The sequence below is a fragment of the Ciconia boyciana genome, chromosome 6, assembly GCF_034638445.1.
Source record: "Ciconia boyciana chromosome 6, ASM3463844v1, whole genome shotgun sequence".
Classification (NCBI taxonomy): Eukaryota; Metazoa; Chordata; class Aves; order Ciconiiformes; family Ciconiidae; genus Ciconia; species Ciconia boyciana.
Window position 1 is genome coordinate 16,209,012 of NC_132939.1, and position 26,320 is coordinate 16,235,331.

The following is a 26,320-nucleotide window of genomic DNA, read 5'->3' on the forward strand; positions in this document are numbered from 1 at the left end:
AAGGCATTACTTTTCACACAGGAAGGTGCACAAATAACTCTCATTACCACCCACGATTTGTGGTAGAAGAGATTTCAGCAAGCTGTCTGGCTCCATTACAGGTTCCTATGGCTTCCTTGGCAGTGCAATAGTCACTGGAAGTGGGGATAAGGTTCAGAGTAGCTGGGCATGGTAATTCCAATGAACCAAGGTAACTTTCTCGGCACTGATGCAGGCAATTCAAATTATAGATGAGCCAAGTGAGGGATCAAGGAACAGCTTGTGACTAAGCAGACCTCTAAGCTCCCCAGTTGAGGAGCATGCTGTGGGAGTTAGGACTGTCCATAGCTTATTTAAATAAATCACTTTAACACTTTGTGGATAGATTTCCACAGCTATGATGTATCTGAGGCCTGAGTTTGGATGCAGCATTCCTACTTCCTTTCCCCTTGGACAGCTTGCCCTGCATAATTCATTTATTTGTGCACCATCTGACTGCACAAAGCCACTTCAGTCAACAATTACTGACCATTTACATTTGCAAGTCAGACAGATCTTGAGTTTTTTTGCTCTTAGGGAAACACATACTTGTTGAAAAATATAAACCCCAAAACCTGCATCTTTACTGCTTACGCTTATCATGCTTTGACATTCTTGAACTTGACATTCTTGAACATTACCAATGTTTGAGAACCAGTTCTTCGTCAATGTCCATGGTTAGCTTTGTAAGTCCAAACACACACCAACGCATAATTACCAGAGGTGATATTTTTATCATGTCAAGTTTGAAGACACTTACCAATGTGCTTCTCTGGGCCTGTGAGAGTTTTGTTGCTACAAAGTACTGAACAGGTGCAAGGACTATGATTACTGCTGCTCCAATTAAGGCACTGATTCCAAGAAGGTAGTAGAGCAGAAGAATTCCTACAATTATCTGTTGGGACAAAAGAAAGTGAGGGGAAGGCTTGGGATAACTTAACTTTGGATATGCACCACAAAGACCTATCACAGGGTAACTGGACAGCAAGTTCAAAACCAACAGCCACTGCAGCTAACCCTACCCCCAAACATCATACGTTCTGCATCGCTGGCACAGTGGGGTTTGATCAGTCAGGATATTCTGCCAGAGGACCAAACACACCCACCTAGTGTTCCTCCCCAGCTTGCGGATTCTGTGTATTTCCATTTCATGGACTCTCCATTATGAACAGCAGAAGGTTGTACAAGTTTGCATATCTTCTATAATGTAACTCTCACAGCTATTTAAAATAACTTTATTTAAAAACAAATACATTTATAAGAAATCTTCAAATAAAATTTAAAAGTTATTTTAAAATACTTCCAAGTAACACATTGAGATATTCCCTTTACAGTCACTATTAAATATTTTTTCACCATTGGCCAGATGACATAGCATGTATTTTCTTGACTTATAATTTTTTTTCTTCTTTGACATTTAAGCATTTTTACTCCAGCGGAGAAATTACATCTCCCAGTTTGATCAGAACTCACTAGCCTACCACACATGGGACTTCCACAAAGAAGGAATGCTTCTTTGCTTACTATAGAAACTAATATGAAATACTATTAAAAATACAACTGATATTGTAAATGTTAACATGACATTATTGCTGACCAACACATAAAAAAGGAACATCATAAATCATATCACTAAGAACCTCCACTTCAAATAAACTCTAACATAAACTTGCAAGGAACTGTTTTAAGGAAGCACAGCACCAGACTGGCGATGACTGTTAAAAAAAGGTTAGAGAAACAGCTTAAGAAAAAAAGGTTTTTCTTTGGATAAATAAGAATCTAGAGAGAAGGTCTGAATGGAAAGGGATACTGTAAGCAGCTCAAAAAATGCAAACAAGGTATACAAGCTTCCAATGTTAATTACTACTATTCTAATGACTGACTCCTGAACAATCTGGAGCACTGACACTCTATATATTTATCAGTATAAGCTGATAAATTAATCAGAAGACATAGTGATAGAAAGTTAATTTCATACATCATTTCCCTTAATTAAAAAAAAAAAAATTGGAAATTTCCTTAAAGCGTTCTCTACTGCTCTTGCTATATTTGCATACTCTCAAAACCCTCACAGAAACACTATCTTCCATATCATTTCAAAGCTCAGTAGTCATATGCCCATCCATTCCCACACATATTGATGGGAATTGGGTGTTGAAGAAATGAAGAAAACCAGAGTCCTTAAGTTTCCACATTTCCATCTTGACATTTTCATGAGTTTAAGGCACACAGAGAGAAAATACAGATTTTTTTTTCTTAACAATCCTTTGATGCTTCTCTGCAGATGAACTAAACTAAAACATGACTCTTAAAATGAGTCACAGTATTTACTTAGGAAACATGCGGTAACATGAAAGTAAAGCCCTACTGTATATACACCACAAATCTAGTAAGAGCCAAGGTTAAATTGTAAATTAAAAATGTTTTAGTGACAAGTAAGTGAGCAATCTGCTTCCATCTGAAGTCAGGAAATCCATGGCTGTATGAAGCCAAAGAAAACATGGAAGGCCTCTGTCAGATAGCCCTGGTAGAGCTCCCCTCCAAAACCTGAAATGGTCTTGGTCTTTACAGATCAAGATATTCATTCCCAACTGCTTCTTCGTGGGCAGACAATCTAGGCACTCAAAATACAGGAAAGCATTGAACAGTGCACAGTTAAGAGATGTTCAAAAATACAAAGTCAATGCGGAACACTGACTCTCTGCTTTCCCTGCTTTACTGCTTTCCCCCACTACTGGCTGATTGTCAAGGACATCATGGGACTGGCTGGTCCCAGAAACAGAGCCTCAGCTTCTCACATAGACAAGGGGAAAGCTATTCCAGCTACTGGATCCTGAGGGAGCTGCTAGCTCACACCTGCTTTCCCCCCCACCCCCATCCTGGCTATTGAAAGGGTCAGTCTTTGCAATAAAAATTCTGTGTTTTCACAATAGATTAAAAATGATCCCATTTTCATCTCCCTTATATTGCGATAATAAGGGCACACTTTTTTAATATATTCATCATGTATGGGACAAAAAATATATTCTCAATGTAAGTATGTGAATGCTTGTATCTGAAAAGTGCTGAAATCTGTAAGCATTATTGCAAGTAATTCTTTATTTATCATACTGCACACTACACAGTCAAGAATAAACAGTACGTAGATAGTATCCGAACTGCTGGAGGGCAGTATCTGGCAGATGGGAAGGCTCTCATTAATATTTCTGAGAAGGTAATGATCATATTTTTAAAAAGTTGTGTAATGAAACACTTTGCTTCCCTTTCATCAAAATCCCAAAGCTCTTACCTGCCAGAGATACATAACACGAGCAAGAAATGCACCAATAGCTCTGGTTATTTTGTCTTGATTATTTATTGAAGATAGCAAATACTTTCAGCCAGAAACTGCTTTGTGGCCAGTTTTGAAAGAGACAAATGTCCTTTCATTACAACTGTAAGCTATCCCTGCCAATGAACCAGAGATATGAGAATAGGGGATTTTTTAATAATCACAATGAAATCAAACGAGGGTGTTTATAAAATGGAGGCGGGGGGGGAAGCCTTTACAGAGCCTCATTTTGCTCCCAGGGTTTGAGCCAAACCTACTGAGGGCATCTTTCAATTGATGGGCATCCCCAGGCCTCTTTTCATTGATTTCAATGGCCTTCAAACAGTAACTTAAGGCAATGATAAAGCTCCTATTGACTCCAGTCAGAGCAAAGATGGGGCTCAAATTATCTGGACTGTATAGAAAACCTAACTTGTTATGAATGGCTAGGTCTTCTAGTCAAGGATAATTACAAAATCCATAGCAGATGCTGAAATGCTGATTGTTAGATTAAGAGCTACAAAACAATTAAAAACCTGTTTTAAATAATAATGAAGCTTGTTCAACTTTTTATTAGCCATCTCTTGAGCATCCAGTAATTGCTTTCACTGCCTCATAAAACAAGGTATTGAATGAATGTTGCAGAAACATGTTCTGGAGAAACCTTTGTGATCACTATGACTCATTGATTTGTGCCTTGCAATGTGTGCACCATCCACAAAACAGGAGCATGCTTTGACACTGATAGTCCTGATCTGCTAAGGAGCATCACAAGGTGAAATTTAATGCAAATAAAATTTATTTTCAGAAGACTGTCAGGAAATCTTTATGACTCCATGACTTAGGGCACATTAGAGCAAAATGTTGGTACAGAATATGCAATGAAATTGGCTTAATTCTCAGTTGCACTAAAGCTCTCTCTACACTGAGCTGCCAGAGTGGTCTTACAAAAAGTATATGTGAAATGGGTACCTCTTACATAGCCTGTTTTACTAACAGACTTACAATGGAGACTAAGCCTTGGGGATAACTGGACCCTAAATGTTATCATTAAAGGGGTGGACTCTTAATGCCTCATAGCTCTTTCAGCAATATCATTTTGGCAGTATACAATCACTGACTTCTTACTGCAGGGTACTTCAAGTAAATGGATAAAAAATACCCTGATATCCAAATTATTACTAACAAACTGCCAACCTGTAACCATATTTCATATCATATTTCATGTAAGTTTCTTTTCATTATAGTTGTCTTCTCTTTTTCAAGAAGAAATCCATATTAGCACATGTTCCTCGATCATTTTTTTTTTCCCTACTTTAAAATAATCTGGTTCACATTTCCCCCGCTCCATAATTTCAGGGAAACCATCCTGATGCTAAAAAATAAGTCAAGTTTCTTTCTGAAAAATTCCTGCTGATAATTGCATCACCCTTTTTTAATTCTAGAAAGTAAAATGTTTTTAACTGGCATATAAGCCTCTCCAGCGTAGATCAGGAAAACTAGTCTATACTCCAATGCAGTTACTCCTGCACAAGAAAGACGTAAATGCATTTATACTGTATACACTATGACCTGTATAAATATACCTACAATCATTTTAAATCTTAATATTTTAACAGGTATAGTTATATACAGCTCACATGTAGAGTAAATGCAAGCCTTAGGCATGAAAGCATAGTTAAAAGAAGCTACCAGTAAGCTGCTGACTGTTCACACCTTAATGTGCTCACTATGCCGATTTGAGGCTTTACACAACTCTCATTGGAGTTAGCGAGTTTTACCAGAGATTCAGACAGATTTCTTCTTCCTCCAGGTGTTACTGCAGTCTTGGAAGCAATTTGCCCCTCACTACCAGAAAGATACTAGAAGACATGGTAACATACTAGGTTTCAAACACAGATAGCAAAAGTGTGAAGACTCCCAGAGTATTTCAAGAGGACACTAACTGGTTTTCCAGAGAACAAATACTCCCCAAAGAAAGAGACTATACAAGAGGACACAAGATGCATTCAAGAACTCACTATCACTGACGAACAAGAAGGACCTGCATGGCCTTTCCCCAGTATTTTCCTCAGCGAGGAAAAAACCAAAACAAATCCAAGGAAAATATTTAAACCAGAGGTTTTTTTCCAGGATAAGAAGTTAATCTGTTTACCATGCAATCAGATGATTTTAAGACCATCACAAAAGAGGACTTGCTCATCTGATCTGTAGCAGCTTGGCCAAAACCTCTTGGTTTTGACAGGAATAACTATAAAATCCACTCAATTCTAATATGTATCTTTATTGTCAGGAAAGAACGCAGATCTCCTGATGGCCAGCGGTCTAGCGCCTTAGTCTTTGAAGGACATTCATACAATTTATATCATCACCTGAATGGCTGGCTTTTCTTCCCCATCCCCAACTTTTCAATGTAGTATTCTTACATGCTCAACATCTTATAGAAGAAAATCACTAGTATCAGATGTTGATGGACACAGGAACTCCTAAACAACACTCCTAAAGCCATGTTAGAAACTGACTGGAAATACGATCTGCCAGTTGCAGTTCATATACAGTCTCATGAAAATGATTTCATTTTTGGGCAAGAGCAGGCAACCCAAAATGCAAAGCTGCTGGGTAGATTACTTGCAGCTTTCTGACTTCCACACCAGCCAAATCAGCCTCTGCAGAGTGCTGGAACAAGACCACCTTTGTGACATGAACACAATGGAGTTTTCATCATGTTTTTGAAACTAAATGATACTTTTAGAAAATACTGTGTGAATTTAAACTCTGCTGCCTCTTTCGTTGTATTTACTTTTAGCATTGAAGCACTCTCAACAAAAATACACCAAGTAGCTGGAAGAAAGCAGAAAGAATTGCAGGGTACTCTATTAATATCAGATGAAACTACGTGCTTTACTGTCAGTTTTCTCAGGAAATTCCTAAATGGAAATGCAGGAGGTTTCTATGGTTTTGTTTAAGTACTGGCTCTTCCAAACTAAGTAATTTGCACTTTTCCACTGTTTCAGTAAGCGTGAACTTTGAAAAATGATCCAAGGTTGTAATGAGATTGCTCTGACCTCCTGCTACTGTGTGTCTGCTCTACCCTCTTACTCACGTAAACTTAATCACACGGCCATCCAGTGAGATTCACCACTTCGCAGACTCAGAGGAATAAATACTACCTCACTGAAAAAAGACTACTTTTGATCAGATTGGTTTTTCAGTAGCTCTGCAAGCTCATGTGACACAATGCACAACTTATAGAGCTGGAAGAATGAAGGAGGTAAAATAGTGTGTTTCCATGTTGGACATCGCATACAAACTCCTGTTTCAGTAAGGCAATAGGCTTAAGATTAATTTAAATCAATTGTGAAAGTACCCTCTGAGATGGGACTCTGCTTTCCTCATCTTAAAGACTTGATAAGACACAGTTGTATTGCATTGGGCATTACACATGCTACAAGGCTACAGGACATGGGAACCAGGAGTCACCAGGCAATTGAGCGTGACTCAGAACAGTGATCTGCTCCGTGTCATGCACGTGGGAAAGGAGATTGAAGGGATGAGAGTGGTATTTAGAGACAGGAGACCAAAAACACCAGAGAGGATAAAGTAGCAAACCCATTTCATATAACAAATGAATCTGTGGAATTTCACTAGAATTTGTCATCCATGAGGCAGCAGCAGTTTTACGAGATGTCCAAAGGATCGTCTCTAAGCGATCATATTTTTTAATAAACTGCTACTTCTCTTGCTTCAGCTAGGATTCAGAAGACAAATGATTGCAATACATTCCAGTTAACTCCCCTGATGTAATAAATGAATGCACTGGAATAACATAACCTGCTGCACCCTATAAGTTCTTGTTACAAATGCAAAGCATGTTTGGCAGCAGTCAAGATCCTAATACAATCCTAAACACCTAGAGTCCTGTCACAGACGTGAAAAATATTACAAACAATGTTTCTAGAAATTAACAGCTTGAATCGTATTTCAAGTTATTCTTTAACTTCTTTAATATCTCTACTTTCATAAAAGTCATAAGCAATCAATCACTACAGACTGATGCACATTAATAACAAAAGCATGTCCCATCTCCTTACCTGTACTGGCATAGCCCAAAGGTTAGGGCAGAGGAAAAAGAACCACATCAGCTGATTTGTGTCTATGGCAACCAGGTTACAGATCTGGCCCGCAGTCATCTCCCCCATAGACATGTTAGAGGTTGAAAGCTGCATAATTTTATTGTATATTTTTGTCTGGAGGAGAGATCAAAAGGTGTTAGCATGTAGAAATAAAACAAGATTTCTAGCTCCATCTAAAACACAGGCGCAGTCCAGCATGCTGAGGGAAACCAACAGTCCCAGTAACTTGAATGAAGAGCTTAAAGTTTGGCCTTTTGTGCCATGATGAAAAATGTTAAGCTACTGTCTTATTGTTCTCTCACAAAAAGCACAGTGCGACTAGGTACATAATGGTTGTCTAAGTACCCCCTTTTTGCATCCCTGTGGATCAGTAAGAGAATGAAACCTTTACTGCCCAAAAGGCCCAAGAACCATATTAACAACTATGATTTATACCTCCAGCTTCTCCATGGAGTGCCCTTGCTGTAACAAGTGCTAATAAAGAAATATATTATTACATTCAATATATAATAGTCAATATATTATAATCCTTGTTATTTTTCTCTGGCAATTGATTCAGGTCCCATCCAACCTCAGAACCATGCTCCTGGCTGAGAATGTTGCTACACTGTGGCTGGAAAGCTCAGTCCCATTACAAAGGTTAATTCACAGACAACTAATGTAACAGGTCCGATTCTGTACTGAATTAAGTAGTTGCCTCAGTGCAGAATCAGGCACCATGCATAAAAATAACTTAATACACAAGAACCGAAGTGTACTTTTACCAGCTGATTTGGTAAAAGGCTACACAGTGATGCTCTGCAGTCAGGAGACTTAGCTGACAGGAGGCACCCTGATTCAGTAAGTGCCTTCAGATCAAGTGCGAACTGTCCGTCATGAAGCATAAAGTCATACAGGGCACATTGAACAGGTGCAGGTTTACACAGGGGAGGAAAAGAGATAAAAGGTTTAAAGAAAATTGAAGAATTATAGGGGAAAAAATGTATGAAAATACTGGCACAGAGGCTGCCATTAACACTAATTCTGCTGCTTAGAGCGATGGCTAGAAATTTTCCAATTTGAACAGTCCGACTGCTGGTGTCACCTGGTCCTCTGCGTAATGTCCAGCACAGGGGACACAAACCTTATCTTAAACAAAATTGATGGGAATGTAGCACTATTTTCCAATAATTCCCCTTTTACACTTGCTGTGGTCCATGGATTTTTCAGTTAGTTGCAGCTCTTCTGCTTGATACAAGACATGCAATATTTTTATATATATTTTGGGTCAAATTTTTATTTCTTTAGGAATTTTCTACTTCACTCTAATAAGGGAAAACCAATGGATGGAATCCAGAAGTCTGGCAGCTGACAAGTGCTTCCAAGTGTAAGATCAAAAGAGGATTAAACAATTACGCTGCTATTGAAAGCATCCATCTATCACACAAACTCTCACAGGATCTATGTAGTTCAGTGGATAAATAGTGTAACTTATAAGGCTGGCTTTCAAGCTGTCAGAGGGTAGGTTTCAGCCAGTGCATGTGGCAATATCGCATTGTAACCTTACACCTAATTCTCTCCTTTCCAGGCACAGATCTTTGTACATGACATAAGACTTTGATCTGCTGTTCCCAGTTATACAATGATTATGGACCCCTTTTTACCAATCTTAATTATGTTCAGTAATTATAGACTCCACAATGCCTGGCAGATTTTGTGGCATGAGCCATGGATTAAGACACTACTCCATGCATTGGGAATACAATCTATCCTTTTGTCCAAAGTATATTCACAAGACATTTTAAAGCTGTACTATTTGCATGGGATGTTACAAAAGTGCGCCTTTGAAATGGGAGAGGTGTAGTTTACAACCTCAGTTCTTTCAGAAGTTACATTCAGTTATACTGTCAGCAAATTTATGCTCAAAGGTAAGAAGAAATACAGAATTAGATATTACAAATAAATGTTTATATAAAATCCTCAAATAAGATGCAGAGGAAAGAGAATAGAGGTCTAAGTTAACACAATATTTAATGGCAACAGTTACATTCAATAAATTTCAGGAGAGAAGTGTTTCAGAACTTAACGACTACAATTATAATTTGTATTTACAAATACACATACGATTATATGAAAATAGGTTAATTAATAATATATTGGCTACCTGTATTGCACCTCTCAAGTTGATTCCTGTTTCAATAGCAACATAGTATGATGCTTGGAGAAACGTCCTTTGCAATAGAAGGGCAAAAAATAAGAGTACAGCCAAAACATAAGCATTGGACAGGAACTCTTGAGACGAAATAAAGAAAACACCAAGAATTTTAGTCTATAAAAAAAAAGAAAGTTAGAAATCAGGTGCAATGGGAATTTAATTACCAGTTTTACATAATTAATAAGCAGAGATAACCACAGTTTATTATTTTGAAAGTGCTCTCCCAACCTGATATGAAACCTCACAGTTTATCAATTCAAGGGAACAGCTATATAATGAGCCAACTCAGTAAGCTTTATTTAAATGCAGAATGACACTTACAGGATTTCTGATATCCTTCCAAAACTCTAGGACACTTTGAGTAAATCCATATGGTCATTTGCTAAAAGATATGCACTGCCCATTGTCAGAAAGGACTACTTAATGTCCTTTCGGAGAAATTAGTCTCCTTATTTTAGCACCTCAGGTTACTGAACACTACAATGACCTTCACAACTTGCTGAAAACAAGAACACATCAGTACAAGCCTCCGCAGTGCCTCCCGCCTCACATAGCAATACTCCTTCTCATGAGAGGAAACTAGTCTGATCTGTCCACGCAACAGTTTAACCACGTGTTGAGGTGGCTGGGAGGTCATTCATCAACACCAGAGTCATTCTCCATAAATATCTGATCACTTCCAAGTGAATTGTGGTTGATTTTTCTTCAAACATTGGTCAAATGAAGCAGCTGTCAAAGGACTTTTGTCTACCACGCAACACAGACAGACTTGCATGGATTTCTTAGGTTACTCCCTTTTCCCATTTATGTGGCATTTGTTGCAAGCTACTGAGATTCAGACCAAGGCTGGATGCAAAGAATAGCAAGTAATTATGATTCCATTCCTGTTAATCTTCGTTCATGCAAATGTTCCTTATTTCCATAAGGAGGCATCTTGATAGTCATATACTACTTTTATGAAGTATACAGTGCGATAACTTACAAGAACATGGAAAATTTCCATCAGTGACACTCAACAGTGCTGAGTTTCATGCTTTGAAAACAGGGAATAAAAACTATTTAATTCAATAATTTATTTCCTGCTCTCAAAGGTAAATTGCCAGACAATAATATTTTCCATTTCAGTGAGGTACTTTGACTTCAACCAGATTTGATGTACACAAACATTTCTGCAGTCTGAAGGGCCACTGAACTAAATAAGGAATTAGCCCTCAGAGAAGCCCTCTGAGAAAGTATTCAAACATACGGAGTCTTCAAAGTCAAACCAATAGAACGCAAGCAATCGCTGGGCATACTTGTTTCTTTAAATCTGTACCAAGTGCAAAACTGAACAATTATGGTACCTCAGCTATTATGTTCAGATAAAGAGACATTTAACTACAGTTTTAGTTATTTGTAACTTAAAGAGATTTTAAGCCCTAAATTATTACTTATTCCATAGTAATTCAAATAGGCTACAGCAGTATTATACACTACAAAAAGTCTATGGTACAGTAAGAGTGAGTCTCTCTTCCAGATTATTTACTCTTACTAGTTCAACTTTTCAAATCAAGTTAACTTGGCTTTGGCCCTTGCAAGATGCAACTGTGGTTGTAAACTTATTCTTGCTGTAACTCTGAAGAATAAGAAGGAAGACCCAAGACTCTACATTTAGCCTGGAAGCTTTAGAAAATGTACCACAGGTCTGGAAAATTACAAGTACAACCAAGTCTTCTCCCATGCTACCTGTAAGGCCTTGACAGTGGAAAAGAAAAGAGAAATTCACAAATTGGCCAAGTCCATGGCCAATTAGATGCACCCAATTTATCTTTCAGACTCTTTAATATTTATGCTTATAAGCATAAAGCATTAGGCACATGTAAGGTGGAAGAACTGCCCCTGGTGCTTAACTGTACAAGCTTAAGAACCACCCATTGTTTTCTGTGCAGTGCATATATACTCAAATAAAAACCAGAATGCAAAACAGTATATAACTGCAGAACTTGGTGGTTTTGGAAAAAAAAAAAAGAAAGAAAAAGTACATTTGGGGAAAACCAGGATCATTTACATGTGTGATGTTTTCACCTCAGACATATCTTGTTGACTTGCAACAGTGAGAATCTTTCCTTTGAGTTACCCTTTCTCAGGTCAGCTATTATTTTAGCAATTCTTCCCTGGGATTTCTTTTTATTTCAATACAGGATCATCCAGGAAAAGTGTCATCTCTGTAACATTAAAAACTAAAAAAAACTTCTTATGAAGGCAAAGCTAGAACGACATACAAGTCTGTGACACTGGGAGATTGTCAAAGATGCTAACATGACAGCAAAGGGAAAGACTAAACTTGAACCATGAAGGCTACGGATTGTGCTGTATTATTATCAAAGGCAGTAACAGAAGCAGCACAATTTCAGTGCTGTCCTACATACACATCTGGCTACTACTGCTAGTTGCTGCAGCTAATACCACTTTTTACTGTATGTAAAAGAACACCATTTTTTACAAAATCATGTTTTGACAAATCATGCTTGTCTAGCAATGAGATTTTGGTGCAGTGTTGATTCACATCAAAACATTATATAATAGATAAACAAGGAGGAAATGTGAGATGAATATTCTCATTATTTCTTCTCGTACTCAACCTGAGAGACTTAAATATATATATATAAACATCACATGCACACACTTGGTGAAAGCACCAAGATATTTGCCAAGTCTCAGATGCATTATGAGGCCATTATGGTTTACAAAGCCACTGAGCATCTGTGTGTTTAAACTACAATAGTTGTCTAAGTGCACTTGTCACCCTGCAGGAACACAAGGAAATAACTGAACATCTACAGAACCTTTTGCATATAAGGCAAATAGCCTTGTTTGAGAAGTTAATGGAACTAATTAGATGTTTTATTTTCAGAAATGGCTTTGAGGACACTCAGTGTCCCACCTTCCTGACAACTTCAGGATAATACCGCTTTTTAAAAGTGCCAGTAGGCTCTAACCAGTAAAAGGCTGAGCAAAAGGCCATTATTTAAATACTTAAAATACCCTAGACTCACAGTCTTAAATGTCAATACTAGGCCTTTTGCTACACTGGGACCTACGACTTCTAGAGATTTTTAAATAATGAGTCTGTAGGTTTGGTGTATCGTTTGAATGTGTCATGTCAGCAGATATTCCTAATACTGGAACTGCTAATCCTAACATTGCAATGTGGAAGATGCTACCAGCAAAATACAAAAGTTATCATTCTGTCAGTCTCTTCTTCGGTGTGAAATGATTAATGCTCAAGAGAAATTCATGTCATAAGAACGTTCCAGGGTGGCCATAAATATTGATACTGGAGTTATAAATAAACATGAAGAGCGTGACAGAATTTAAGACGCTGTCGTGCTCTGACTAACCGCGGCACTCACTAAAGCAGTTAATACTGCCCGTGACACCTGCGTGATCTCAGAGTTCCAGCTCCACGGCAGTTTATATCTGTCACAAAGGGCCTGAAGAACAGAGCAAATATTGTATCTTAGGATTTATCTCTTTGCCTTCAGTTTCACAAACAGAATTTCTGTTTGAAGGATACAGTTGACTCATTACAACATCTCCTCAATCTAAACTATTTAAAATGAAGAAATGTCACTTTTAAGGGATGAGTAAAAGACGCTCTCCACTGTACTCACAGCTTACTTTGCTTGTCCGATTCTGTCCCACTGTATGGCAATTCTTTCCAATGCCCTCAAATTCAGCAGCGCATCAGACGCAAACAATGCTTCCCCCCAACTCATCTTTGCCTTCATAAGACAGTGTTTTAGAAGGCTCGTTTCCCACACCTACATAGCTCTCAGGAGCAAACAATTAATAAGGCAAGGTTCTCCTTTTTTGACTCATTACAAGTAAGGATATCACATTCCTAGCAGTACAGCTGGTGTATTTTTTTCCAAAGTAGACCCAGTTGGCTAGGTATGTGCATACATGGAGTTTTCCTGAACGCACCAGTCTGTTTACAGACGGTTTGAATAGAAAGCCTTCATACCTTTTAGAAAGATATTTCCTCTAATCCAGCAAAAGCGATTTTCAAATGTAAAGGTAATTAGCCTCTCAACAGAAAAACAAAGTGTATAAACCAGGTCAAAACAGAAGGAAAAGCCTCTTGAGACCTTTTAGCAAAGGTAAAATTCACCCTTAAGTGTCACTCATGGACTATCACCATCAGTGAATATTGCTGTTAGGTGATCCCCAAATGGTGTAAACAACAACAACGATGAGGCTACCGCTTAGCTAGACACAGTGAGGATCTCAAGGCTGGATGAAACTCCATCCAGGGCCTATCTGGACCAGACCTGAGCATTTTTCACAGAGGAGCACTAGCTGACACTTTAATAGGAAAATTAAATTGAACAGTCTGTAGATAGTGATTTGGTATAATTTCAGTTGAAACAGTGTTCCAAACAAATTACCAAGAAGCAGCTAAAAAGCTTCCACTGTACTTTACTGCAACATAGTCCGATAGACTTAATTTTTTCCTTTCCTGCTTTAACTGGTTTCCGTTGAAACTGCTTGCTATATTAAGTTTCCAAATATTAGGATAAGGATTGCAAAATGGATAAACAATTAATTTCAGCCTGAGGCCTTTGTTACATTTTCTGCAATGCATCTGATGTATTTCAATATGTACAGTAGACCTAATCCAAAGTGTACTTGAGTGAATGGGTATATTTCCATTAGGGTCAAAAGACTTTGGAAATAAAGTCTTGTATCAAACAATAAGTGAGCTGCAAAAATAAAGCGAGCTTTCTCATAGAAATCCAGCCTGAGTGACCTCACCTTATAATGAGAAGATGCTTCCTGAGTCTTGTCTTTTTTTTTTTTTTTTAGTTAATCAAGAAGTATGTCTGTTTCTTCTTGGAGAACATTCATTTAAGTAGTACTCTTTAAAAATATGTTTCAGTCACTCTTCCAAAACCAACCTCCCCAAAGACACTAGTGGAAATTCTTTGTCACAGCTAAATTATTTGGCATTTTATTGCGGTGACAAAAGCCTGCTTTAATCCTCTTTAGACATCACTCATTTTTGGAAACAAAAAGCCAAGCCTATTAAAAATACACTTTTTCTTTTCCAAAAAGCACTCAGTCACATACTTGATTCAACCTCTACTCAAAACTGTACCTAAAATCCTTATGATAGTAGTGGGATTCTGGATATGCTTCACCATTATCTTGAATTAGGTTATCTTCCAGAATGCAAGCCTGACTAGACGTGTGGGTAACGTATGTTGCTCCCCACCAAGGTATAAATGTGGATAATAGGCAGTACATACATACTGTCATTTCTAACATTCACAAATACATTGCAGAGTCACTTTCTTTACTGAGGCGAAATAAAACATAGTCATAGCATTACTTTTTTGACTCCTCTATTTTTATGACATTTGACAGTACCTGTGGGCGGATGGTGTTATTTCCTTTTCCAACATTGTGAACAATCCCAGAGATGCAGAGTGGACCAGCAAATCCAAGCAGGTCAGCCAGAATACGGAACGTGCTACTGAGAAGTAAAGGTCTTCCAAAAGCACAGCAGAGAGCACGCCAAATTGATCTGGATCCTTGTGGAGATGACGACCTCTTGTTCTGTTCAGAATAAAAAAAAATCAGGAAGGATTATGTTATGTATTAACCTCAGGTCTGATAAATTATTGGTATTTTTATCCCTCCTTTAATTCATTGACAACCAGTTGCAATCTTTGAGCTAGAAAAGCACAGGAACTGCAATTATTGTTTCATTTGTTTTTATGGAGTCAGAACAAAGCATTAATTTGTACTCTCCTCCACGTCACAAAAAGAACCATTATTTCTTTCCTACCCTTAATAGGGATCAAGTAAGTGTGTTGTCTGTGGCTCACTGGGAGAGAAAGAAAAAAAGAGGGAGGGAACTGACAGTTTTGTGTTCCTGTGAGGACAGAGACTGGAAACCTACACTCATTTTAGACAGAATGCAAAAGACTTCTCTTAAAACCCTGAATACACTCAGCTCCCACCAGGGAGTCAAACAGACTGAACTGAGGTAGTTTCAGCCCTGAATTCTCCTACAGACAAACTGTAACTGAAATAATATGCAAAAAATAGTCCTGCAAGCCCTCATTAATATTGACTCTGTAATTGAATGATTCCAGGGTATTATTAGGAAGAATGATAATGGGGTTCAGGTGAATACAAACCATAACTACCTTCCACATCAAAATAGAGGCCATATGTATTTCACATGCATTTAGCTAGTAATGTGTTTGACATGCATGTTTAGGTAGAGAAATTTCATTATTTGTACGACGTACAACTGAGTATGTGATCTCTTTGTATATGGAAAGCTATGCTAGTGGATACTTCATTTGCATCATGTCTGTTTATATAATTTTATATCATGCTCATAGCATAAAAAGTAATTAAAAACTTAAGCACTGAGTAAGCAGAAGGACATAATTCCATGCTTTGCATACCTTCTGTGCTTCAAAGGCCTCATTAAGGCGAATGTAATTGGTCAGGGCTCTCATAGCAATGGGAAGCTTGCCTATGGTTTTCAAGTCTATTGGTTTTTTATGGGCAGTCTTGATGAATGTATTCATCCACCAGTATGTTCCTTTGGATAACAGATTCACAAACGGCTGTAGGAATCGAACGCCAAGGTCCTGGAGATCCTCAGGAGGTTTAACTTCTTTAGGAGTTTTGAAGAAAACATACCTCTGAAATTCAGAAAGATACCAAAAGAATCACACTAAACACATAGAAAATAAAGGTCTGCAAAGAATAGATAAGAGATAAAGGACATAGCAGATAATCAATGAATCAGTCTTGGTTTCTCAAAAGTACCCAAGGAATTTAGGCATTCAGATTCAGCCAATACACAATCCTCAGTACCGGGGAAAATCAGACGCATCTGGTCTAGAAAAAAATCAGCCTAAACATGAGAGATGTTATTTGTGTGTCTGAGATATTCTCTGATAGAGCAGACAACTCCTTTCACCCAGCTTTTCCTTGCATCAGAAATACTTGTTTCTGATGACTGAAACTGTGAATCATAATAGACATTTTAAAGCAAACTTGAACAGATGAAATTCATCCTAATTTAACTACAATGGAGTCTGGCATTTTTTTAAATTATTGATTCATTTGGCCTAATAAAGTTGGGTTAACCTTTGATTCTCAAATATATTTCTATTTCTAAGTGGATTTTTCTCTCTCCTTTAGAAATGCATTTCACAGTAAGTACCCAGGAAGAGGAATAAAATAAAAAAACCCCCAAAACACAGAAGACGACTTTTATGATACTAACTTACCCTCACCCTGATGACATTGATTTCTACAGCTAGTAGCATTCCATATAGAACAACCAGGAGTCCTGTGAGGCAAAATCGAAGCTGAGAAAATCCAACCCCATTATCACAGAACTTTACAAATTTGATGGTTTTAGTTATGAAAGCTAAAGTCCAGTAGAACAGCAATGCTGCAGGGGAAAAAAAAATTAATCAGCTCCACACTTGCAAAAATATAAATACCAGTATTAAATATTCATTCAGAAAATGCAACGAGTATATATAAAACCAGAGATTGGCCTTTCTCATCTGAAAACAGAAGCCTAACTCAATTCCAGAAACATGAAAATATTAAGATAATGTTAGTTCCAAATTCCTTTCCTATTAGATTTAGTGATATTTGGAAAGTTTCACAAAGTAAAGTCTGATGAAGGAAATTTCCATCTGTTGCAAACATGCGTCTGCATGATGAGTTCAAGGGAGGGAGTTGCCCCACAACTGAAGGCGGCTGTGAATGATGCTCTTCAAACTTGGTTAATGCTACAAGACTGCTATGAATTTGGCTTGAAGGAAAATTGATCTCATTCCCCCTGCAGATCTCTAGGATGTATGCAGGAACAGGTATTAAAATATTTTCTCCAAACTGCTGCTGCTCTATTGTTCAGTGCAAATCCCATATATGTAATTTATAATGCAGATACACAGGCACATCAAGGAAGGATGTTCTGACATTTGTAGAACACAACTGTAACTTTTTAGAGTTCTACTGAACTTCTTGTCTAAAAGTGCTACTGTCAGTTATAGGTAAATAATCCCTGCAGTAAGCTCTGGTGATTTGAAAACACACTCCATACCATTCACCACACCATAAACCAGCTCCTGTTCCCCGTTCTTAAGGAAATACCTTCTAGGGTTATGTTCTTATACATGAATCTTTCATTGCTGCTGTATGTGCCACAGCACAACAGCTGGAACGCACTCTAACTGCCAAGGAAAATGTGGATATGCTTTCTGAGTGTCTTGCTGCAACACCAGAGAGTCTCCAACCAAGACACTAGCAACTGCAAGTCTAACTTAGAAATATGGATAATCATCAGGAACTTGCACAAATTTCAAAGAATTTGTGGTGTTCTAGCTACCCTGAGGCACCCTAGAAAGCCCTGTGGAGACATACTGTGCGGCTACCCTTTCCATGCAAAACTAAATTCAACACGGAGGGTCTGTATGGCATTTGGGGCTGCCAATCCTGCTTCTATGGAAATCAATTTCAAAACTCTCATGTAAATGAAGACAGTAAACAGAACAGTACAGGAGTAGTGGGCATTAGGACATTTGCCAAGAGAGTCTATCTTCCTTTAAAATTAATAAGCCAATTTGTAAGAAGAAAGCACTAAGAGGTCAGGTATTTCAGCACTGTATTTTAGTGGCTGATGCAGTGGCAGAGAGGATTTAAGAGACATACTTACAGAATCCCTCTTACAAAACTATAGCCTTCTTATGTGAGGCTTCCTACCATCTTCCCAATTTATACTGCATCAAATCTAGTCTCTGCATCCTGCTTCAGACTGTTTCCTACCTTTGAGGCACTATTCCTTCCTATTTGCGATATGCCTGCCTCTAAAATCTCATTTAATCCAAGAATACATTCCACATTGTTCTACTCCTAACCACCTTTATCTGTTAATCCTTGTGTTTTGTCTCATTCTTCTTACAACGGGCTGAGAACGCATCCTTCTCAGAGTAAAGAGGACTTATACAAAGATAGCACACTGAAAATCTGCACCAGCAGAGGACACCTGAAAAACCAACCAATCCAACTGGTATCTATGCAGAGCTCTTGGAAGAAGAAATAAGAACTAGCAGAGCCACTCTCCTATTTAGGATTTAAATAAGTGTCTATACGACCTTTTTTATTATTAGTATTTTACTACAACATTCATTTATCTTTTATCTAAGAAGTATTAGAAAGTGCCAAATGCAACATTCTCAGGTGATAACTGACCTCCCACTGTTATACCTCCTAGAAGCATGCGATCTTACTTAGCTTCTCACTTTTGAATACAAGTGTATATAATCTAATCTGGTGCATGTTCAGAGGCCCCTCAAGATAAGGCTAGTTGTAAAATATAGTTATGGCTCTTTCTTTTAAGCTGTGTTTTTATAATCTGGCTAGTGAGTGCATATTGGCTGAGAGTTTCTAGAAATTATCACCAAGAACTTCCACTGGCCTGAACTGCCTAGTGATCAGACCACAGAGGCATGCTTTCATCTATGTGATTGCTTTAGATGCATTCTAGATGCCTGCAGCCTAAAGGACCTTGCTTAAAGGACCTCGCTTTTTCTTGGGCTGTGTAAGCTACCTCAACCCACAGCACCAGGGTGTAGATTCTCACCTGGGGCCAGACTGCTGGAAATTAAGCAATGTGGAACTCAAACTGTTCTACACCTTTATTAGATTAAACCCGAGAGCTGAAAAAGTCACGTACTTAACTGGATGGGATTTATTAATTAACCTGTGTCTGTTTGGAGAGAAATTTTGTGTATTAAGCAATAAGCATTATATTTATACAATAACAGGAAGTTCCATTTTAAACAATAAACTAATTCCAAGGGAATTAACTACAATGTCAAGGTACAAGAAATTTAAATTAGAAAACTAGATTACTGTCAAGAATGGTAAGGCAGTCCTATAATTACAATTGGTTAAAAAAAAGACAATTTTCTTAAATAAAAAAATTCATGTGTTCCCATATTACTATCCCTTTCAGATTAAAAACTCAAAGTCCTATTGTTATTCATAATTTCCTCCTACTGTTTAATTTCTGAGGTTTATTTATCTATAAAACAAATAAATACTAATTTAAAAAACAGTGCAATCAGATGCTACCATTCAATTACATTTTTTAAACATCAAGAAAGCTAGCAGATTTTTCCAATTCAGTATGAGAACTATTCTAAAATGTGTCCTGCAAAACTGTACAACTGTTACGCATCCATTCTGCAACACTGTGCAAAGAACACCAAAATTAGCGTTATTATGAGAGTCCCCTGGTAAACAGCGCTACACTGGAAAAGCTATTTTTGTTGAAATACGATTACTGGTCAAAACCACACAGAGATGAACAGATTCAGACCAGATCAAAGTGTTCCAATAGTTTGGACACTCAGCTGGGATCCTCAACTCAGTCATTAGCTTCAGAGAATAAATATTCCAACCCTTGTCAACTTTTTTTGATAAGAGATAATAAGAATGACTACTTCAAAATAGCCAACAGCCTGGGCATAAAGCTGAAAGGCAGGATCAGTACAGAACGGTACATCCTTGTCTTGCATACCCCAAGGGAATGTGCTAATCCCCAGGCCTGTTATGGTATCTGCCTCTTGAAGAACTTCAAATGGACTTGGTTTCTTTAAGGTAGAGTGAAAAAGATTTAAAAAAAGAAAACATCTCAAAGTTTAACAGGATTGGAAAATTTTATCCTGTTCAGAATTAATGATCACACCTTTAAGCATGTTCTGCACTGCATCAATGAGAGTTTCCCCACTGGATTTAGTAACTTTTGGGTAAGGCTCTATTAGCCTTTGCTTCATATGGCTACCAACTCTTTGCAAGTGTAGGCATTGATCCTGCAGCTGAGACAGATGATCCCTGCAGTTAGGTGGAACTTCACCGACGCTCAGAAGCGGCAGAAGATGTCACATCAGGTCATTTACTTTACTCTGTGCGTGTGTATGTGTAGTATTAGATCTCCTCTACAACATTTTACTAACGAAGAACCCTCTTTCAGTTTCCTTTCTCATACACTCAGCAAAAAGTTTATCACCAACTTAAGCTTTTCCTCATGGTTCCCATTTACCTCATTGGTATTAGGCTCTAAAAGAAAGCTGCTTCATGGCCACACTGCACTCTAGTGGGTTGATAGCTGACCATAGGTATAATTTAACTACCTCATACTGGGCTAATTTGCATAAAGTTATCATCACCTAGTCCCACTTGTCAATACAGAGTAGTTGTAATTAACATTGAAAGATGACGATCCTCACAGATAATAAATTTGTGCAGTCACCAAGTCTGGAGACTTCCAGAAACGTCTGTCTTACGTTCTCTCACAAATACAGGACAATGAAAAGAAAAACAAAACAAAAAATAAAATAAAAATCAAAGACCCTCAGCTTGTGAAGACTTTGGATTAAAATTAAAATCAGACCAACTAAGTGGGAAAGACTGAGGTAGTTTGATTTTCTTTTTTGCCGAAGAGTTAGCTGTTAAGATGACATTTTCTAAAGGAGTCTGTTCCTTGGAAATTCTTGCAAAATAGAAATTCACAATTATTAACTTTAGTATCCATAACACTTACTTAAGTGTTGGTATTCATTGGTATAACTGTTTATTATTCAAATATTGTCCAGAGCTTATCCAGCATCAGTGCTCTAAATACTGAACAAAATTATCATAAAAGAGAAATCTCTACAGAGAAGGGATTATGCAAAAATGGGTAATCAACTACCAGCTATAAATTTGTGCTACCCTTCTCAATGATTTAACAGCAGAAATGCAGTAGCAACACTAAATTATTAAACACTGCATTATACATCTGAAATAACAAAAAAAAAAACCCTGAAGAAAATCACTGCTTGCGTTCCATAGGTGATTGTAACAGGCTAGCAATGCTTTCCTGAGACATAACATCTAGTCCTGGGAGGAGGCATTAAATAGACTGCATTGACTTATTAAAAAAGTAACTAAATGACCCCACCTGGTTATAAAAGACAAAAAAGATCCTACTTAAAAGAAGGGTACAAGAAGAAAAGCAGTCCCAAATGAGAAGACGTAAAGGTTGCCAAGCCTGGATAGAAAACTGAAGGTTTTGAAGACAAATTACTTTTTTTTTTCTTTTTGTTCAGGAATTAAAGGCTCCTTCTGCAGAAGATGATGCTTGCTTACCACAACATGCAGTTCAAAATAATCTTTAATATTTAAAAGCTTTCTCAAATCCAGTTGCTACTGACTTTTTGCCACCTGACAAAAACTAGAACAGAACTTTCATACACAGAGCTACAATGACACAAGACAAATCTTAGCAGGATCCATTAATACAGAAAACCAGCTCAAACAAAATTTGATGAGCCAGGACCATCAAAGAAATAACAGCTAACAGGATAACTAAACATGTAGACATCCACAATCTGCAATCTAGTTAAACAGTAGAGATCCCATCACCAACTGCATGATTGTCAGCAGTAATGAATTTTCTATAGCTAGCTACAGTTTATTTACAATCTTGCAGAAAATATATAGTATACTAGCTATTTCTTATATGTAGCATTTTCCATTTGAAAGGTCTTCAAGCAGTTTACAAAGGGACTTCTAGGAACAGGAAGCAAGAACAAGCAGGCAAAGTAATATATCCAGGGTCATACTGCAAGTCAGTGATGTCATTCATTTCCCTTGACTCCCTGCATATTTCAATAGACCACACACACGAAGATGGCTTCAATCTTCTATCATGCTTCAATGCAACATGCTGACAAGCAGGGGGATTTGGATAGCTTTTAGAGTTAAGAGTTTGATGTGCTACTTTTCCCACAAATCCAGTTTTTCCTAGAGAAGCCCCTGGCCCACTGAATCCCTGAGAACACCATAAGGAATACTATTAGAAGTTAAAGGCATTGAAAACAATGAACTGTTTCAGCAAAAGTCAGAACTGAGTCCAGCAATGGCAACCAGCAGACCAGATTACAGGTGTACCTGTATCCATACAAGCTAGCACTGAGACTGCAATGACCTGTCACAGAATGAAGAGAGACACAGCACCACAATCACATTTCCAAGTCTTGTAAGTTGTGAGACGTACCGATTAACAACTTCGGGAAATTGGATGTTTCGATATTATGGTAATAGACAACCGATGTGATGGCCGCCAAGAATGCCATGCCAGCCGGCATGTACAGGTGTAAATGGCGCGATTCTGAAACCCTTAAAAAGAAAAAAGTGAACATCTATTAAAATCAAACCCTCTTAGCTACTTAAATGTTTCCCTTTTAATTTATGAATTGTATCCTGTACCCAGCCCTGACACAGGATTTTCTAGAATGAGTTATGGATGTAAAGCTCTCCAATTTTCAATTGGATTTATGCTCCTAAATCACATAGTTGGATTTCAAATTCCTCCCCTATGCTGAAAATGAAATGCGTGTACTCCTATTTCCTACTGAAATCAACTGGAACATTGTTTAAATTAAGATAAGCAGCTCAGCTCCAAAATGAGAAAAGTTAATTTAAGCTAAACTAGTTTGGGAGCTGTCCATCAAAATATGTAGATAAGACCAACTGACAGCACAGTTTAAGATTTTCTACAGAAAACTTTTGTGGAAATGTTTCATTTTCTTTTTCCAGTTTGGGAGAAGGAACAGCACCACAGCATTGGGAATTACTTACAGCGAGTTCTGTTTTCAGTGACTGCAAGCCAACAAACAAAACCTACAACAGAATCGTATACCCTTAAGTTTTGTGCTATAAAGCAAAACTCTCCTGACACTTTGCTTCAGGTAGTAGCAGAGGGGGTAGCAGTAGCAGAGGCTGCCAACTGCAGCCCTTTGTGAATATGGGAATTGTTGGGCAATGTTGTTGGTTTGTGCAGAGGTAGGTACAATCATGTTTTCCCCTCCTCTTTCCTCCTACTTGCCGTCTTCTCCTGCTCTCCTTTTCTTTAACAAAAGTAATGGAGTGTCCTGTGCTGTCAAGAGGTACAATTTCCTCTGTCTCCCAACCATCTCCAGGAGAAGAGGCACCAAGAGGAAGTCTTCAGGACACAAACGCTCAGGGAAATTCACGCCTTGTCCTCTGAACCTCATGGAAAATAAATTAGCATCTCTGGATTTGTTCTTGCTGCAGCAAAAGCTACCTTTGTGTAGTATGGAGAGACAAAAGGGGCTGTGCTGTCCGGGAGCTGGAGATCATCACAGGACATCACATGTCGCCAGGAGAGAGCCGCCAGGAGCCCGCAGCTCACACGACAGCAGCTGACAAGAACTAGGCAAGGCCAGGAGCAATGGAGGCCGAGCCCCCCCACCATGTATAAAAGAAGCCCTTAGGGAGCACTGGCGACCAGGGCAGGCAAACAGGGCACGGTGTGGCAGCCTGTGGCAGTTTGCGCAGAAGGGCGTGCAGGAAGGGCGCTGAAGCTCTGCCAGCTCGACCAGGGAGCAATGGTATCCACCAGCAGAAAGCCACGGCCTCTCTAAGCTGTGCACCCACCACGACCAACACAGCTTCCCAGACAGGGCTCCGGTGGGAACATGCTGCCGCCCAGGTGTGGGGCTGCAGGCTGTGCCTGACTCTTACGGCAGTATCAGACGGCAGCAGCGAGCACGCCCGTGGGAGGTGCGCCCAGGTGGAGGAACTCCTAGCAACAGAGCTCCAGGAGGAGGTGAGTAGGTTGAGGAGCATCAGGGAGTGCGAGAGATAGACAGACTACTGGAATCGCACCCTGCCTTCCCCAAGACAGGCCCAACAGGCAGACAGGACGCATGATATGGAGGATTCCCTATCCCCTCTCCACCTGGCTGAACACAGTGACTGAAGGGATAGGGGGCAATGGCGATGCGTTCCTGCCCGGGGCAGCAGGTGCGTCTCCTCTGTGACTGCCCCACCTTCCCAGGTATGAGGGTATGAGGGTATGAGACTCCGTAAGTGGAACCAAACAAGGACAAGGATGATGGTTCATCTAGCTTGGAGGTGTCGCCGAGCTTAAGTCGGCCTACGCCCTGCATCAAAACTGCTTCCATAAAGAAAAAAAAAGAAGGGTCACTGTCATAGGAGACTGCCTTCTGAAGGGAACAGAAGGCCCAATATGCAGACCAGACCCACTTCTTACTTAGGGAAGTCTGCTGTCTTCCTGGGGCCCCAGGATAAAGAAGCAAAAAGAAAGCTTCCTACCCTGGTACGGCCCTCAGATTATTATCCATTATTGATTTTTCAGGTAGGCAGCGATGAAGCTGCAAGTAGAAGTCCGAGGGCAATCAAGAGAGACTTCAGGGCCTTGGGATGACTGGTTAAGGGATCAGGAGCAGTACTGTTCTCCTCTATCCTTCCAGTTACAGGGAAAGATGAGAGAAGAAAAGGAAGAGCCTGCAGATCAATACCTGGCTCCGAGCCTGGTGTCACCGGCCAATTTTTGGGGTTTTTGATCATGGTCAGTCTACATGACACCAGGCCTGCTGGCGACAGACAGGGTAACCCTGTCTCAAAGTGGGGAAAGAATCTTTGCACAGGAGTTAGCAGGGCTCATTAAAAGAGCTTTAAACTAGATCTGAAGGAGGAAAGGGAAAAAACCAGGCTCGCTAGAAATAAGCCTGGGGGCAGCCCACCGATGTTTGAGGGATGGCGTGCTAGCGAGGTCCTTCGGTCTGCTGTCTCCGTGGAGGTAGGGGATGGAGATCCATGCGGCAGCAAAGACAAAAGGGTTATGGATGTGTTAGAAACCATGGAAGCGCCTGAGAATGGTCATGTAGGAATTAGGGCTTCTCCCCCAAAAAAGTGACAGGATCAATAGCCCAAGTGAAATGCATCTACACCAATGCATGCAGCATGGGGCAACAAGCAGGAGGAGCTGGAAACCACTGTGCAGCAGGGAAACTATGATATAGTTGCCATCATGGAAACATGGTGGGATGACTCGCACAACTGGAGTGCTGCAATGGATGGCTATAAACTTTTCAGAAGGGGTAGGCAAAGAAGGAGAGGCGGTGGGGTAACCTTGTATGTTAGGGAGTGTTTTGATTGTCTAGAGCTTAATGACGGTGACGATAGGGTTGAGTGTTTATGGGTAAGAATCAGGGGGAAGGCCAGCAAGGCAGATATCATGGTGGGAGTCTGTTACAGACCATCCAACCATGATGAAGAGGCAGATGAAATATTCTATAAGCCACTGGGAGAAGTCTCACGATCACTAGCCCTTGTTCTTGTGGGGGACTTCAACCTACCGGATGTCTGCTGGAAATACAATACAGCAGAGAGGAAACAGTCAAGGAGGTTCCTGGAGTGTGGGGCAGATAACTTCCTGACACAGCTGGTGAGTGAGCCAACTAGGGAGGGTGCCCCGCTGGACCTCTTGTTCACGAACAGAGAAGGACTTGTGGGTGATGTGACAGTTGGAGGCCATCTTGGGCAGTGATCATGAAATTATAGAGTTTTTGATTCTTGGAGAAGTAAGGAGGGGGGTCAGCAGAACTGCCACCTTAGACTTCCGGAGTGCGGACTGCGGCCTGTTTAGGAGACTGGTCGACAGAGTCCCCTGGGAGGCAGCCCTAAAGGGCAAAGGAGTCCAGGAAGGCTGGACATTCTTTAAGGAGGAAGTCCTAAAGGCACAAGACTGGGCTGTCCCCA

General features: G+C 39.3%; 1 protein-coding gene across 4 annotated transcripts in view; it reads right to left on the reverse strand.

Annotated features, from left to right (window-relative positions):
- The window catches only part of ABCC8 (ATP binding cassette subfamily C member 8), an 83,911-nt gene that overhangs the window by 52,029 nt on the left and 5,562 nt on the right, over positions 1-26,320 (reverse strand). For 3 of the 4 annotated variants that reach the window (XM_072865531.1, XM_072865529.1, XM_072865528.1), the window contains exons 3-9: positions 22,788-22,909; positions 16,957-17,123; positions 16,120-16,362; positions 15,068-15,256; positions 9,605-9,769; positions 7,420-7,575; positions 779-913 (exon numbers count right to left, since the gene is read on the reverse strand). In XM_072865531.1, coding sequence (XP_072721632.1) covers positions 779-913; positions 7,420-7,575; positions 9,605-9,769; positions 15,068-15,256; positions 16,120-16,362; positions 16,957-17,123; positions 22,788-22,909 — 1,177 coding nt within the window. The remainder of the gene's footprint in view (positions 1-778; positions 914-7,419; positions 7,576-9,604; positions 9,770-15,067; positions 15,257-16,119; positions 16,363-16,956; positions 17,124-22,787; positions 22,910-26,320) is intronic. The other variant, XM_072865530.1, reaches the window with a different exon arrangement.